The sequence below is a fragment of the Grus americana genome, chromosome 3 (assembly GCF_028858705.1).
Source record: "Grus americana isolate bGruAme1 chromosome 3, bGruAme1.mat, whole genome shotgun sequence".
Lineage (NCBI taxonomy): Eukaryota > Metazoa > Chordata > Aves > Gruiformes > Gruidae > Grus > Grus americana.
Genome location: NC_072854.1, coordinates 104645744 through 104660013, shown reverse-complemented (window position 1 = coordinate 104660013; position 14270 = coordinate 104645744). Strand labels below are relative to the sequence as shown.

The 14270-nt window shown below is 37.4% G+C and overlaps 1 protein-coding gene across 4 annotated transcripts in view; it reads left to right on the top strand.

Moving 5' to 3' along the window:
* The window catches only part of RAB3GAP2 (RAB3 GTPase activating non-catalytic protein subunit 2), a 52094-nt gene that overhangs the window by 20525 nt on the left and 17299 nt on the right, over positions 1–14270 (top strand). For 3 of the 4 annotated variants that reach the window (XM_054819963.1, XM_054819962.1, XM_054819965.1), the window contains 12 exons: positions 2742–2840; positions 3699–3847; positions 4838–4917; positions 5027–5116; positions 5937–6076; positions 7799–8015; positions 8338–8481; positions 8748–8830; positions 9363–9427; positions 9826–9916; positions 12066–12193; positions 12786–12999. In XM_054819963.1, the coding sequence (XP_054675938.1) occupies positions 2742–2840; positions 3699–3847; positions 4838–4917; positions 5027–5116; positions 5937–6076; positions 7799–8015; positions 8338–8481; positions 8748–8830; positions 9363–9427; positions 9826–9916; positions 12066–12193; positions 12786–12999 (1500 nt within the window). The remainder of the gene's footprint in view (positions 1–2741; positions 2841–3698; positions 3848–4837; positions 4918–5026; positions 5117–5936; positions 6077–7798; positions 8016–8337; positions 8482–8747; positions 8831–9362; positions 9428–9825; positions 9917–12065; positions 12194–12785; positions 13000–14270) is intronic. The other variant, XM_054819964.1, reaches the window with a different exon arrangement.

Sequence of the window (14270 nt, the reverse complement as noted above, 5' to 3'; positions counted from 1 at the left end):
ATTTCTGACTCTGTTAATAGTATTTTACATGAAATTTACTTATGTTTGTTAAATATCAAATCAAGGTGGAATTTGGATCTTCCTTGCTTGTCCATCAATATATAGGCATCTACTGCATACAAGGAAATGTCGTCTTCTACAGAAAATGTTCTTGGAGCACAAGTTTGTCTGAGTAGCATTGACTGTCTTGTATGTTCTTACCACAATACTCTATACTGGTTTTGGCTGGGATAGAGTTAATTTTCTTCATACTAGCTGGTATGGTGCTGTGTTCTGGATTTGTGATGAAAACAGTGTTGATAACACACTGATGTTTTAGCTATTGCTGAACAGTGCTTACACAGCATCGAGGCTGCTTCTGTTCTGCACACTGCCCCGCCAGCGAGCAGGCTGGGGGTTCACCAGAAATTGGGAGGGGACACAGCTGGGACAGCTGACCCAACTGACCGAAGGGCTATCCCATGCCATGTGATGTTATGCCTGGTGATAAAAGCTGGGAGGAGAGGAGGACAAAGTGCAGGAATATTCAGAGTTATGGCATTTGACTTCCCAAGTAAGAGTTACGTGTGATTAAGCCCTACTTTCCTGGATACAGCTAAACACTTGCCTGCTGATGGGAAGTAGTGAATGAATTCCTTATTTTTGCTTTGCTTGCATGCAGAGCTTTTGCTTTACCTGTTAAACTGTCTTTATCTCAGCCCACAAGTTTTCTCACTTTTACTCTTCCAATTTTCTTCCCCATCTCAGGAGGGAGTGTGTGAGCGGTTGTGTGGTCCTTAGCTGCCCACTGGGGTTAGCCCACAGTGTACTGCTAAAGTGCTTCTTAGCATGTCAGGGTGCTGATTTCACTGTCAGTGAAATGCTTTCTTCCCAGTAAGGACTTTCTGGGAAGTGATAAATGATGTGATGATGTCTGTAATGGTCCCTGCTCTTTGAGTTAATGTCTAAGAGCTTTTGATACCTGGTTTGTGATTGTGCAACCTTTGATTCTGTTCCTTTAGTATAGTGCCTGTTTGTACTCTAATTTGGAAACAGGGTCAGTTACCGGGGGTGAGAGGAGAACCGTGTAACAGTACTGTGTGGTAGATTGCACAAGTACAGCACTGTTACAGTGCTGCAAGATAAAATGTTAAACAGATGCTGTTGCTGAATTGTTGTCCCAAATTTCATAGAATCATACAATGGTTTGGGTTGGAAGGGACCTTAAAGATCATCTAGTTCCAACCCCCCTGCTGCGGGCAGGGGCACCCTCTACTAGACCACATTGCCCAAAGCCTCATCCAGCCTGGTCTTAAACACTTCCAGGGAGGGGGCATCCACAACCTCTTTGGGCAACCTTTTTTGGCAATTTCCTGATGGTTGTTCTCACTGAACTTCAGATTTGTCAGATTCTTGTTTCCTATACAGCAGGCCACATCAGACAACTGTGAGGCTGGGTGTAGGTGGGAAGTGCAATGAATCTGCCAGCTTGACAGCATTAGGAACTGTTGGGACAGCAGGACCCTTAAACTAAGGCTTGAATCTTACATAGAAGGGATGAGTGGTAAATACTAACTATGGTGAGACAGCTTTTCTCTGAATCATATGGGGATGGCCAATAGGAATGGATTGCTCACTCTTTTTTCCAGCTCAGGATGAAGTGGCATGAAATGAAGCTAGGTGACAGTGAATTAAAAATAAAAAGTAGATGGGTGTTTATGCAGTGTGAGGTTAAATTGTGGAATTCTTTGCTTGAGGTTGATGTGGATGCTAAAAGCTTGCTTGGGCTCAGAGGAAAACTGACAGATTAGTGGAGAAGAAAGCTATGGAGCTTTACTGAGTGCTTGGAGCTTACCTCTGGCTGAGAAGGTCTCTTTAGAAGCTGGTTTAGGGGAAGCATCAGGTATGTGTCCTTGTTCTAATAGTCTTCCCTAGACATCTGGTTTTAGATCTGCTCAGATCCTGATCTGCCATGCTAAATGGTTCCCTGGGTCTATCTAGTAATGTCTGTTCTCATGCTCTTAATGAAAAGGTAGCATTTCCATGGAACATAGGAGAAGGCAAAACTCTTGTAAGTCAGAACATTAAAAACTGATATTCTGTGAATCATGCAACAAATAAGAAAGAAGAGACAGACATTGTAATGAGAAGTATCCATCTACTTTCACAACCAGAACATGTTCTAATCTTCCAATGAGCGATCACCATTTGCAGAGAAGCACTTACAGCTGGTTGTAATATCTGCAGCCAGAGTGCTGTATCTTCTTTCATTCTTGCTCATTGATGTTTGTCGTAATAGGTATTTTGAAGAATTTCAGTCATCGCTTTAGTTTTACCACTGTTCTTACCTCACACTGTTACATACCTAGTGAATGTGCTGACTTTGCAAGTGCTTTGGTAGGGGAATTTCCACTTAAACATGCCCAGACCACAGAAGTAAATTGTAGTAGCATTTTTCAAATCGTACACAATATTAAACCATAAATGACTAGTAAAACAAAGCTCTCAGCAAGTACAAAATGTAGGTGTGATGTAATATCTTGTGCGATTTTATTCAGTTAATTTTTAAAACTGTTTTAATTTCATTAAGGTATGTATTTCAAAAGGCCATTTTAGCTCAGCAGATGTTCAGATGTATGTTAATTTAAAACTAAGTTATTTTCTGGCTTCAGATTGCCTCAATTTCTACACCCCCCCCGTTATGCTATTTCTTTGTCTTTGACTCAGTAGGAATTTTTTTGTGTTTTATCACCTTTTGTCAGCTGCAGCATCTGGCAATGAGAATGTGCAGCCTCCACCATTAGCTTATAAGAAATGGGGTTTGCAAGATGTGGATACAATTGTTGACCATGCTAGTATCGGTAAGCATTTCTGTTTAATCTCAAATATTTGGCTTAAATTATTAAATTAAATTTAATTTCAAATATTTGGCTTAAAAAGACCTGAATGTTTTTGTCCTGTTAAATTTGGGGTGAGAGCGCTTAGTGGTACCATTTGGATAGAAATAGCTGTCGTAGTGACATTAACCATCATCAAAAATATATTTTACTTTCTCTTCTAGTCTGATTGAGCCTCCTCTCTCCACTTGAGGGGAGAAAAGATGTTACAGCTGTAGCTGTCTTGTCCTCTCTTGTTTGGTAAGAGACAGCCAAGAAAGACTAGATAAGATGCAGTTATTCCTGTTTCTGCCAGGTTAAAGAACTGTCTGGCAGGCAGGTTTAGACTGGTATGGGTCTTTCCTGAGTCTAGCACCTGAAGAAACTAAAATTTGGGATTACACCTTTCCAAAAAAGACAAAGTGCTTCTAGGTTCTCAAAGACTTTTACTCCTTAGGAATTTGCAGAAGCCCAGGTTCTTGTCAGACAGGCGAATATGAGGGACAGTAAGCTTAATTTCTCTTGAATGCTTTTCACAAAAGCAGTAAGAGGTCAGAAGGGGGCTAACGAGGCAGGTGAAGTGAATTTGATAGATGTATTTTTGCTGCTGAACTCAGCTGAAGCTTTGTTCTTCTAAACAAACTTACTGTGCTTGATAATTAACCTAAGTACATTCAGTTGGTTCTGCTGTGTTCTTTGGAATTTCTGTGGTAAAAGCTGCTCCTCCTCCCTTCCCCCTGAATGTTGGCTGGTCAGTCAAGAAGATAGGAATATATTTAGTGTAGAGCAATTGCATGCCTTTGTTCTGAAAGTATAAGACATTCACTTTAATGTTTTTGTTAGGCATCATGACACTGTCTCCTTTTGATCAAATGAAGACTGCCTCCAATATAGGTGGATATAATGCAGCTATAAAAAACAGCCCACCTGCTATGTCTCAGTATGTTACTGTTGGATCCAATCCTTTCACTGGTTTCTTTTTTGCCCTGGAGGTATGTGCTACAAAGCTGACTTGCTGAAACTTTGAATAATTAATCCTTCTCTTTTGTGTATGGGTATTTCTGAAGTATTATGTTCATTTTATGCTGACGTTTCCCCCTCTTCTTGATTTTCTGAAACTGGAATGATTAGGAGTAGATGTGATAGTAGTATCTACCACAGGTTCCTGCTAATTAGAAGTTTTCTTCTTTATCTTAAAATGAATGTGATTAGTAATTTTTTTTATTTTTTCAGTTGTTAATTTATTGCCAATTAAGTAACCTAAGGTTTTTTAAAAAATTAGATTGAGATTGTATAAACACACATCTTACGGATTTTTGGAGGCCTTTGCTCCATGTGTACACATATGGCCTGAGTATACATACTGTGGTGATTTCATAGAGTGGAACTACTGCTTGTAGAAGAAAACTGTAACTTATGCTTAATGATACCTGTAGCACACTTAGGCCGTCTTCTTTTCTGTTGGAGAAGGATGGCAATGTAGCCATGTGTCTTGTATGTTCAGACCCTACGTGTGTGCTATCCTTATAAGGATCAAAAGTTGATTGAAAATGCTAGAATTGGAATTTTGATTTTTTGTGCTTGCTTTTCCAATATGTTTATGAAAAAAAAACCTGCTTACGTTCGTTATTTGCAAGGATGCCAAAGCCATACACCAGCTAACTCTCCATGATAAATCATACACAGGGTTTTTTCAACTTCTGTTGCAGACAAACATACTGAGCTACCAGTGACTTGCAGGAGGATTTTGAAATGGTAAAGAGATGTCAGAATGGCTTTTCTGGGGGCAATGAATTAAAATTTTGCAGAGTCTTAAAGCTATGCTTTCTGAGCTGAAAGTCCATAGGAGGCCTGAAAAACTATTCTGCAGTTGAGTTCAGTGTAAGAACTATTTCTTGGCTTTTGAAACACTTTGTTCCTTTGTTTCAGGGTGTCTCACAGCTATTTCGTGACTTTCTAAACACTTTATTCCTTTCTTTCAGGGTAGCTCACAGCCACTGTTGTCTCATGTTGCCTTAGCAGTTGCAAGTAAACTGACTTCAGCATTATTTAGTGCTGCCAGGTAATAACATAAATTACATTAAATTATTTTTGTTTTAGTAGCTGCATAATAGTTTGAGGATTTTTAGGACTGTTAGTATGATTCTCCTAATGCATTTTTCTATTGCAAGTGGCTGGCTTGGTTGGAAGAGTAAACATGAAGAAGAACCTGCCCAAAAACAGAAACCAAAAGTTGAACCTGCAACCCCATTGGCAGTGAGGTAAGTTTTGCATGCTGTCTCAGTTGATTTAAATTTCTTGTGTTTTTAATTGTTTGAATTATTTTGAACGGTGAATAATTGATGAACATGTTTGTTTTTCTTGACTTTAAGCAGCGGTCACTTATTTTAGGCAGTTTGCAGGTTATTTGTTTTAAGCTTTGTTTTATTTCAGTTTGTCATTCTGGACAAATTACTCATCCCTCTCACTTCCAGTGTGTTGGTTCATCATTACTGTAAAAGCACAGTTTAATGACAGTATAAGTACACAAATATCAGTACTGAAGTTTATCAATGAAGAGCTTCAAAGAAGTTGAATAAAGTGGTTGCTGCTTAAGATAGTTTAAAGCCCCTCACAAAAATTGGGAGGTATCCTGTTTCCCTGTTGATTGTGGAGAGAGGAGAATGGGAACAACAGGTTGTAGCCTAATGTTTTCAAGAAAGCTGGTAAAAGAGTAAATCACCTCCTGGTTGGTTTTTGTGATTTTTTTTTTTTTTTTTTAAGTATTCTCAAGACTAGTTGGCAATAGAGGGCTTACAAAGTAACCAACTGCTCTGAGATCCGTGCCTGACAGTGTATGACAAGGCAATCCCTTATCCTAGTTTCTGAACTTTGATTTTCAGTAGGACTTTGACAGACCTACAAGATCTCCTGGCAGACAGCACAAAAACTTTTTTCATACTTTGCTCTTAATTTTACCCATACCTTTGTTACCTTAAAAAAAAAAAAGAAATCTTAGTCCTTATAAGAGACTCTGTTTACTATTTCTGAAGAAAAATAGGTATCTACTGATTTTGCTTGATGATTTTTTTTTTTCCTAAGGTTTGGACTTCCAGATTCTCGTCGCCATGGTGAAAGAATATGTCTTTCTCCGTGTAATACACTGGCAGCAGTAACAGATGATTTTGGAAGGGTTATTTTACTGGATGTTACAAGAGGACTTGCAGTTCGCATGTGGAAAGGTATGATAGTGTATATTAGTATAGCAAATAATATTCTTCAAAATACTTGGCTGCTTATGTTCAGACTTAAATTCCAAGTGTTTTTCCATTATTACAAAAGACTTTAATAACACAATGTACTACAAACCAAATATTAAAGGCACATGTAATGTAAAGTCCATAAGGATACTGTTTTACCAATCTCTAAGTCCTAATATGGCCTATAGTAAAAATTTGGTCTGTTTGGTTTCTGCTGTATGGATTTTATGGGGTGTGTGTTTGGGGTTTTTTGTTTGTTTTTTCTCCCCACAGACTGTATCCCAACAGAAAGCTTTCTACCAAATATTTTTTTTCAGAAGAGCTTTAGCTCTCTTCTCCAAAATTCTTTCTCTTGCTAAGCTCTAGTATCTTCTTTAATTCTGCTGAGAAAATAAACAGAAGTTTGAAAAATCAGTAAGAAGATATACAACTTTAGATTCTCATTTCATCATGGTGACTGTGCAAGAAGGGAGTGTTCGGCCTCTTCTAAACTGAGGGCTTTTTGAAAAAAATAGAGATGTTAAGCTTTCAAATTGTAATTATACTTAATGTTACAATAACTCTTATTTTTTCCATAGAATTAAAATTTTGCAGCTTTTTAGGAGATGGAAGATAAGTTTTAAGAACAGATAGAAAATCTCTAGCTCTTCTCTCTTTCTCCCACACTACCAATTCAGAAGATTAGTGGTCATGAATATAGTAGCTACTTCAGTGACATGCTAAGAGTGTAATAACTAGAGTAATCATGTTTCCCCTGTGCGTTCTCCTTTTCTCATATTTTGAAGCTTATTAGCTAAAATATGTGCTTTCTGATGTTCTTGGACTTTGTTTCTTCATTACAGAGAGCTTCACATTATCTAGAGAGTACTATTAGAGTCCTAAGCTTTATTTGATAGTCAGACACACATTTACAATTTGCCGGCCTTTCCCCAGTGAAGCTGTTGAGATGTGCAATAGCACTGGCGTTTTCGTTTTGAGCAAAGCTGTCTACTGAATTAAATCTTTTGAATCGTAGCTTTTCTCATTAACTGAGTTGTGAAAACTTTTCAACCTTCTTGGTATAATAGATCCTTTTATAAACTTGTTTTATACATTAGTATTTAACTTGTGGTTTGGAGTCTTCATTTGTACTTACTAAACCATTACATATTGATGTCATTAGAGCATCTCTGCCTTCTTTGTTTAGGAAGAGTTTATGAGGGAAAGTACTTGCATTTCCCAGAGAGAGAGAGGGTGGGGGGGAAGATGAGTATTTTTATTGGGTTACTAAAAATTGCATTTTAGTGATGAAAACCTTATATATCTTGTTATGTAGGTTATGCAAACTTCCTTCCTTTTGTTATTTTGAAACGTGAGAAATCTGGACGCTTACTACAGATCCTTCTTCTCCGAGAAGCTTTTGCATTGTTGTAATGTCCAGAGTACAGACCTGATGAGTTTTGGGGTTTTTTTTGTGGCTTCTCCCAGAAGTACTTATTCCTCCCCAGAGCTTTGCAGGAGGCTGCGTTTGAGTCTGAGGAGTCCTCTGGTGGGCCCTGTTCTGAGTCAGTGGACCACAGTTCTTGCCAGGAGTCTGACCAGAGTTGCACAGTTTGAAACAGAATTCAAGACAGCTTGCTGGAATAGTACTTAAGTGGGTAGTGATGTGTACTAATCATGTATTAATTTCTACATGCTAATGAACTTGTGTCTTCTCTTATACAGGATACCGTGATGCCGAAGTTGGTTGGATACAGACTGTAGAGGACCTTCATGAAAGGGAAACTGAGAAGATGGATTTTTCACCTTTTGGAAATGCACAAGGGCCGAGCAGAGTGGCTCAGTTCCTTGTGATCTATGCTCCGAGGAGAGGCATTCTGGAAGTATGGAGCACGCAGCAAGGGCCTCGGGTTGGAGCCTTCAATGTGGGGAAATATTGTAGGTAAGAACCAGTTAGCAAGTAGGCATATTGGCTGTGCTGCTGCGATAAACTGCTATGGGGATATGCCAGTGGTAAAAGTGGAAAGTGCTGACAGGCGCTTTTTGCGTTGCCCACAGTGTTTCTACTGAATGCAGCTTGTTGTTGTTTTATAGAAGGGGGTTTTGTCATGTTTCATCACTGTAGAGTCTTTCCTGATAAACACATTTAGCAGTTGTTAAACCTTACCTTTATAAAATTTTTCTTCTTTTTATTCAGTATGTGGAAAGGGGAGGTTGGTAACTTCATTCTTCGCTGCAAAAGCCGTGTGTTTTGTTGATTTCAGGTTGTTGTATCCTGGTTATAAAATAATGGGTTTAAACAATGTGACCAGTCAGGGATGGCAGCCGCAGACTTACCAGATATGCCTTGTTGATCCAGTCTCTGGAAGCGTAAAAACTGTCCACGTACCTTTCCACTTAGCACTGAGGTAAGGACTTTCTGTGCTCTGTATAACGCAATGAATTTCATTATTGTTTTTGGAAACAATGTTTTATGTAAAGAGAGCAATTCTGGTGTTCCTTCTTGTGCTGAATATTACTCTGGTAGTAGTCTCATTGGTTTGTATGCATTAAGGTAACATCACATTAATGAAAATCAGGTTAAAGTAGCATAAATAATTTAAAAAATGTATTTTTTTTGCAATCATTCATTTTAGTTCCCTTCACTCATACACTCAAAATTGTTTCCCTTCAGTGATAAAAAGAGTGAGCGAGCAAAGGATATGCATCTAGTGAAGAAGTTAAATACTTTACTCAAAGCTAAAACCTCCGATCTGGGTAGGTTCTCTTGTATAATTTCTTAAGATTGTATATTGACAAATGATTCTTGTATTATCTACCCTGCAAGTGTACAAACACAGGTATGATTGCAGTGCATTCTGATAACTGGATGTGCTATGAATTATGATCTTTAAGTAGCTTTTTTTTTAATAAACTACCAGATTAAATTTATTTTGTAAAGGGTCAAGGATAAGCCTTGTCTGCCATGTAAATCTTTATTAAACTCTGGTTGCATAAAACATAGTCTATTTGTGAGCCATTATGCTGTGTAATGGAGTTCAGCATTTGACTCTAGATATCCTTCTTCCTGTAAGTAATATATATTTCTTACAAAAGACAGATTTGGAGTACAAGATGCCACTGAACAGTTTTGTTTTGCTTTCCTCAAACTTATTTTGGCAACTTTTGTAATAGTGTCTTCAACTCTATAGCATGAACTCGTGTGCATCTTAACTGTAGTGCAGGTTGACTTGCTTTTCAGAATGCATTTGAGAAATATTAATTTAGTTGTGTTTGTCTTTGTTTGCAGATTTGATTGAAGCTGAAGCAAAGGAATTAATACTTGATATTAAATACCCTGCTACAAAGAAACAGGTGAATACTTAGAAGCCTATATACTTTAATATTAGGAAAAAACTCATGTTGTCAGATTAGAGTGCTAAATATTTTTAAATCTTTCAAAATATGTTATTTTTTCCTAGAGTTACTTGAAGCAAATAATGGAGCTATTTTGCTTTTCTTTTTTTTTCTTTTTACAACATATTGCCTGGAATTAATTTTGACTTGTGACTTCCCCAAGGCATCTTCCATGATAAAAGTTGAAATAATAGAGAGCAGACCTTTCTGTAGGATTAAATTATGCTACAAGTGTATGCGAAGATAAAATACAGATGAAAAATCATTGTCAAAGTTGTGCTATTGTTGGCTTACCTTATATGTTTTTACGGTAAAATTAAGTAAAAGTTTAATTCTGTTGAATATCTGCTTAACAGGCTCTGGAAAGTATATTGACAAGTGAACGTGTGCCACTTTCATCTCTCACAAACATCACTCAGACATTAATGGATAATTTAAAAAAACAGGGTAGGTGGATATTTATTTTGCAAATACAGAGGGGCATTTGCATTTTGTCTGCAGTGCTGTAACATTGTAGAACTACTCTGCTCCACAGGGAGGCCAGACTTGGTCTGCTTAGTTTTGCTGCTAGGTATGACAGGATGTTGCTTCTAATTTTTTTTTTAAATGCAGACTACAAATAGCTTGCTAGTAAGTATGCTTTGCTATGCTTGCTATGTGTCTAGTAACTTAAAGAAAAAAAAACCAAACCCAAACAAACCAAACTAACTAACAACTGGGTTGGGTAATTGCATCCAGTAAGAGAAAGAAGCTTTTACAGACTTTTGCCTGTAGAAGTTTTAATTTGTTCTCTCTCCCCAAGGAAGGCAGTAAATATATAGTTCTTTGGATCTGTGAAGTTTTATGTACTGGAAACACAAAATTCTTATCACTGAGGATCTGAGCTCTGGCCAGATGTCTAATATCTCTTCTTGGTAAACTTTGCTGAAGTTATATTTCATATGTTTTGCTAGAGATTTCAGAGCCAATGTCAGGAAATGTCATTACCCATTCAAAATCTTGTTGCTGAAAATGTGTGAGATTGTTTCTTTGAAATTATATGCTTGGTTCTCCCAATTTAGAAAGATCCTTCTTTGTGCTTGAGGTGACCACGTTTTGGAGACCCAGCTGGGTATTGAGGAATAGACTTGGAGAAGCATGTGCCTGCCACTTCCTTTGCATGTGTTGGGACTTCTCAGCAATAGAAGTGTGCTTTTTTAAATTTTTTTTATTTTTTTTAATCACTGGATTCATTTCGGTTTGTTAGAAGATGAGGCTTTAGCAATAGGAGTCAAGAAAGCCCTACCACTGTTGTGTGGAAGTCCTGAATAAAGCATTTGTGACTAAGAAAGGTTTTGTCCCTTGTCCTGCCTCAGTGAGAACGTGACAACATGTTTTCATAGTTTCAAAGCCTTGAGAGGAAATCTTTCTTTCACTTGTATCAGTTTGTGTGTGTGGTGTGTGTTTTTTTTTTTCTTTTTTTAAACTATTTTCTTGAAGTAGATAGAGGAGATTGAGAGCTTCACACATGCAATTCTCTACCTAATTTTGGTCTGGCATTCTAAATCACTAACATTATCCATTTCTATTAGAGCTCCTAAAAAACCCAAAGAAAAATGGAAACATGCACTTTTACACTGAAGAGAGATTGACAGAGCTGTATACTTACTGAGATCTGTTTGTTTGACTTTGTATTTTTCATCATTAATCTCTTACCGTCATACATAACATTACTTCCTCACAGTCACAATAAAGAACAAACTTGGCTGATGTTCCAGCTTTCTAATTTCCGAAGAGTAGTGGCATATCCTTCTGCTTGTGCTTGGTAGATAAAAGATAATGTGAAGCAGATGCTGGGCTCTGTGAATGCTGTGGTTGGGAAGAAAAGGTCAAGTGACTGTGTAGCAAGCTCTTTGTGTTTCTCTCGTTTGTAGAATTTTTAATAGCAATGTATCAAAAGTGTTTAAGGGTTCAGAGGGAGAAATATGTTTAGAAGCTGTTTCAGGTGAAGATGATATATATTCAGAGATAACTTTGGTATAGAAAGGTCCTTTTAGTATATAAACTGCTTTCTTTTAAAATGAGTAAGTTGGAATAGAGATTTTTTTCAACATTGTGTTGGTGTTAGTTTCCTATATTCTGATTACCGTTACTGAAATCTGAATGTCAATAGATACATGACATTTCTGAGCCTGAGACTGTAGAAATGCAAAAGGCAGTGCCTTGCAGAGTTTAAACTGAATTCATATTGGTAGATGTCAAGCTCATTTCTGATGCAAGAAATATACTTACAATATTGGCTGAATAAAAGATTATAGTTTGGTATTCTTGATAAAAGAAAATATGTTGAAGACTTGGTGTATTTCAGTTTTTGGCAATCTCTGATTTGGCCTTAAACCAGGAAAAAACAATAGATTTGTCTTTGTGCAGTTCTACGTTGTCAGCCTCCTTCAGTTTAAAAATGAGCCTGACATCTTTCTCTAATACTTCTCGTAAAAATAAATTACACTGAGACACCTCTAGTTCTAACAGAGGAGGAGTTAAATGCAGCTGCAAAGTATGTTTCACTATTCCAGGCTATATATTCAAGTTCAAATGCAGTTTTATTTCTCCTCAGAGCTTGAGTGTGTGGATGAAGGACTACTGCAGTTCTGCGCAAACAAGTTAAAGCTGTTACATCTTTATGAACTAGTTAGCAAACTAAATTCCCAAAGCATACAGAAAGACACTTCACCTTCAGATAATGTGAGTAATTTCAAAATTCAGTTGTCTTATAGAATCGAGTGATGATTTAAGCATAAAATTGTTTTCAAGGCCTCGGATAAAATAAGTAGGTAAGCAAGCTACCTGGTTTTGTGGCCCGGAACTTTTAATGCAGTAATTGTTTTAGAATGCCTTCTTTTTTTTTTACCGCTGTACAAATGCCTAGTTATTAATCTACCTAATATATTTTTAGCAGTCACATAAAGTTGAGACAGAAATGAAAATAGGATCAGAATGTCCTGATTTCAGTCCTTTATCTAAAGTACATAGCATGTTCTTAAATTTGGAAGGGTATTTTGGGACCAGTAGAAATGACAAATTCTGATATTTGCTTGTGTAGCATCATAATTTGGCTTGCTTTTGATATCATTTATAAAAATGCTTATACATTTATAAAAGCCATAACTGATTTTGAGATTATTCAATCATTTTGGTCCTTTTTAAAGACACTTTTAATGTTCAAAACAAAATATTTTTATTCTTCTGACTTTTCTTTTAGTTTTTACCGTGTTTTGAAAAACATCCATTTGCATTAGTCTTGTGATGTGCAGTTTTTTGGGTTTTTGCTTTTAAGGACTTGGCTAAACTGCTTCGGCTGGAAGAAAAAGATTTTCATAGGCTCCAAACTTTACTGGAGAACTACAAGAAAGAAAACACCCAAACTACTCTTCAGTCTGCTGATGAGAAGGATGACGTATTGTCTGTGAAAACGTTCTTAGAGTATCTGGAGTATGAAAAGGATGTGATTAACGTGAAAAATATGGAAGATGGAGAATATGTGGCTTTAGGTAAGAGCTACTGAACTGTTTGTCAGATTACTTGAAGAGTGATTATATAATCTAAGATAGTACAAGTATTTTTAGCCTTAATACGAGGGTCTTACCAAGCTGGCTTGCCTTGAAGTAGCATGTGGCAGTGCTAGTTCCAGACTCTTACCTTTAGCCATAGGACAAGTCTTTCTACCTAGATGGATGGATTAATACAAGTTAACTACATCTGTGGATGTAATTACCCTAAAGCCATGCTATCACTGTTCATTCTTTTATTAACGCCACTAAGTTGAACAGTGGTAACTAGGTACTTTACAGAGCAGCTGTATCCTGCTGTTTCTTTTGTGATCACAGCCCCTTGAATTCAGTTAGCGACAGGACTGACTTTAGCCTCCGAGATGGGGAACCTGACCAGAGGCAGCACAGGGCTGTTAGGTGAAGGAATAAGGACCATTCACTTGTGGAGTTGAGGGGATTTTGGACAATGTTGATCTGAAATATTATGGATGGAGGGGAGAGTGTCTGGGGTGTCTGGTGGGGTGTGGGATGGGGTTACTGTCTGTGGTCTGTTTTAGTTTGCAAATCTATTCTGGACTGTCCTTGAGGGGCTCTTGGGAAATAACTAGTGGAAGCAGCTTGAGTTAAATCTTTCTCAAAGGCACTGCCTTTCCAGATGACTTCTTTTCTGGGGAAATTTTGGAGCAAACACAGAATTCTGTGCACAGGTGTTGTATGGTATTCACTTTGTAGCCTCCTGCTTCTTTTGGCTTTAATCGTCAGACTTTGAGAGGAATTGGGACTGAAAAGTTAAGCAGAAGAGCTTGGCTTTCATCTATATGAAGATCAAAGGCTATTTCTAAGTAATCTTAAAATTTGCATTTTCTTTACCATAACACTATACTTAGTTTTAAGAACTGGGGGAGAAGCACTCTTGTCCCCACCTGCTTGGACAGGGATCACCAGTAATGTATTAGGGTGTTCAGCTGTAAACAAATATAACTGAAATGTGAATGTCATGCTGAGCAGTTTAGATAGTTTCTTGAAGATCTTGTTTTTCCAATTTTCCTCTGCCTCAAAGGGACCTTCACACTCTTTGTAGTGCTGGTAAGGTATGAACTATGTAATTGTTTGGGGTTTTTTTTTTTAATTGGTTGAAGTACCAGTAGCTTGCTATCTAAGATACAACATGCTGCTACACAGTTATGGGTTACTCCATAGATAAACTTGGCTGACACTTCAAGCCATTCTTTGAATTTAACAAAATGTGTAATCCAGGCAGTGCAATAACC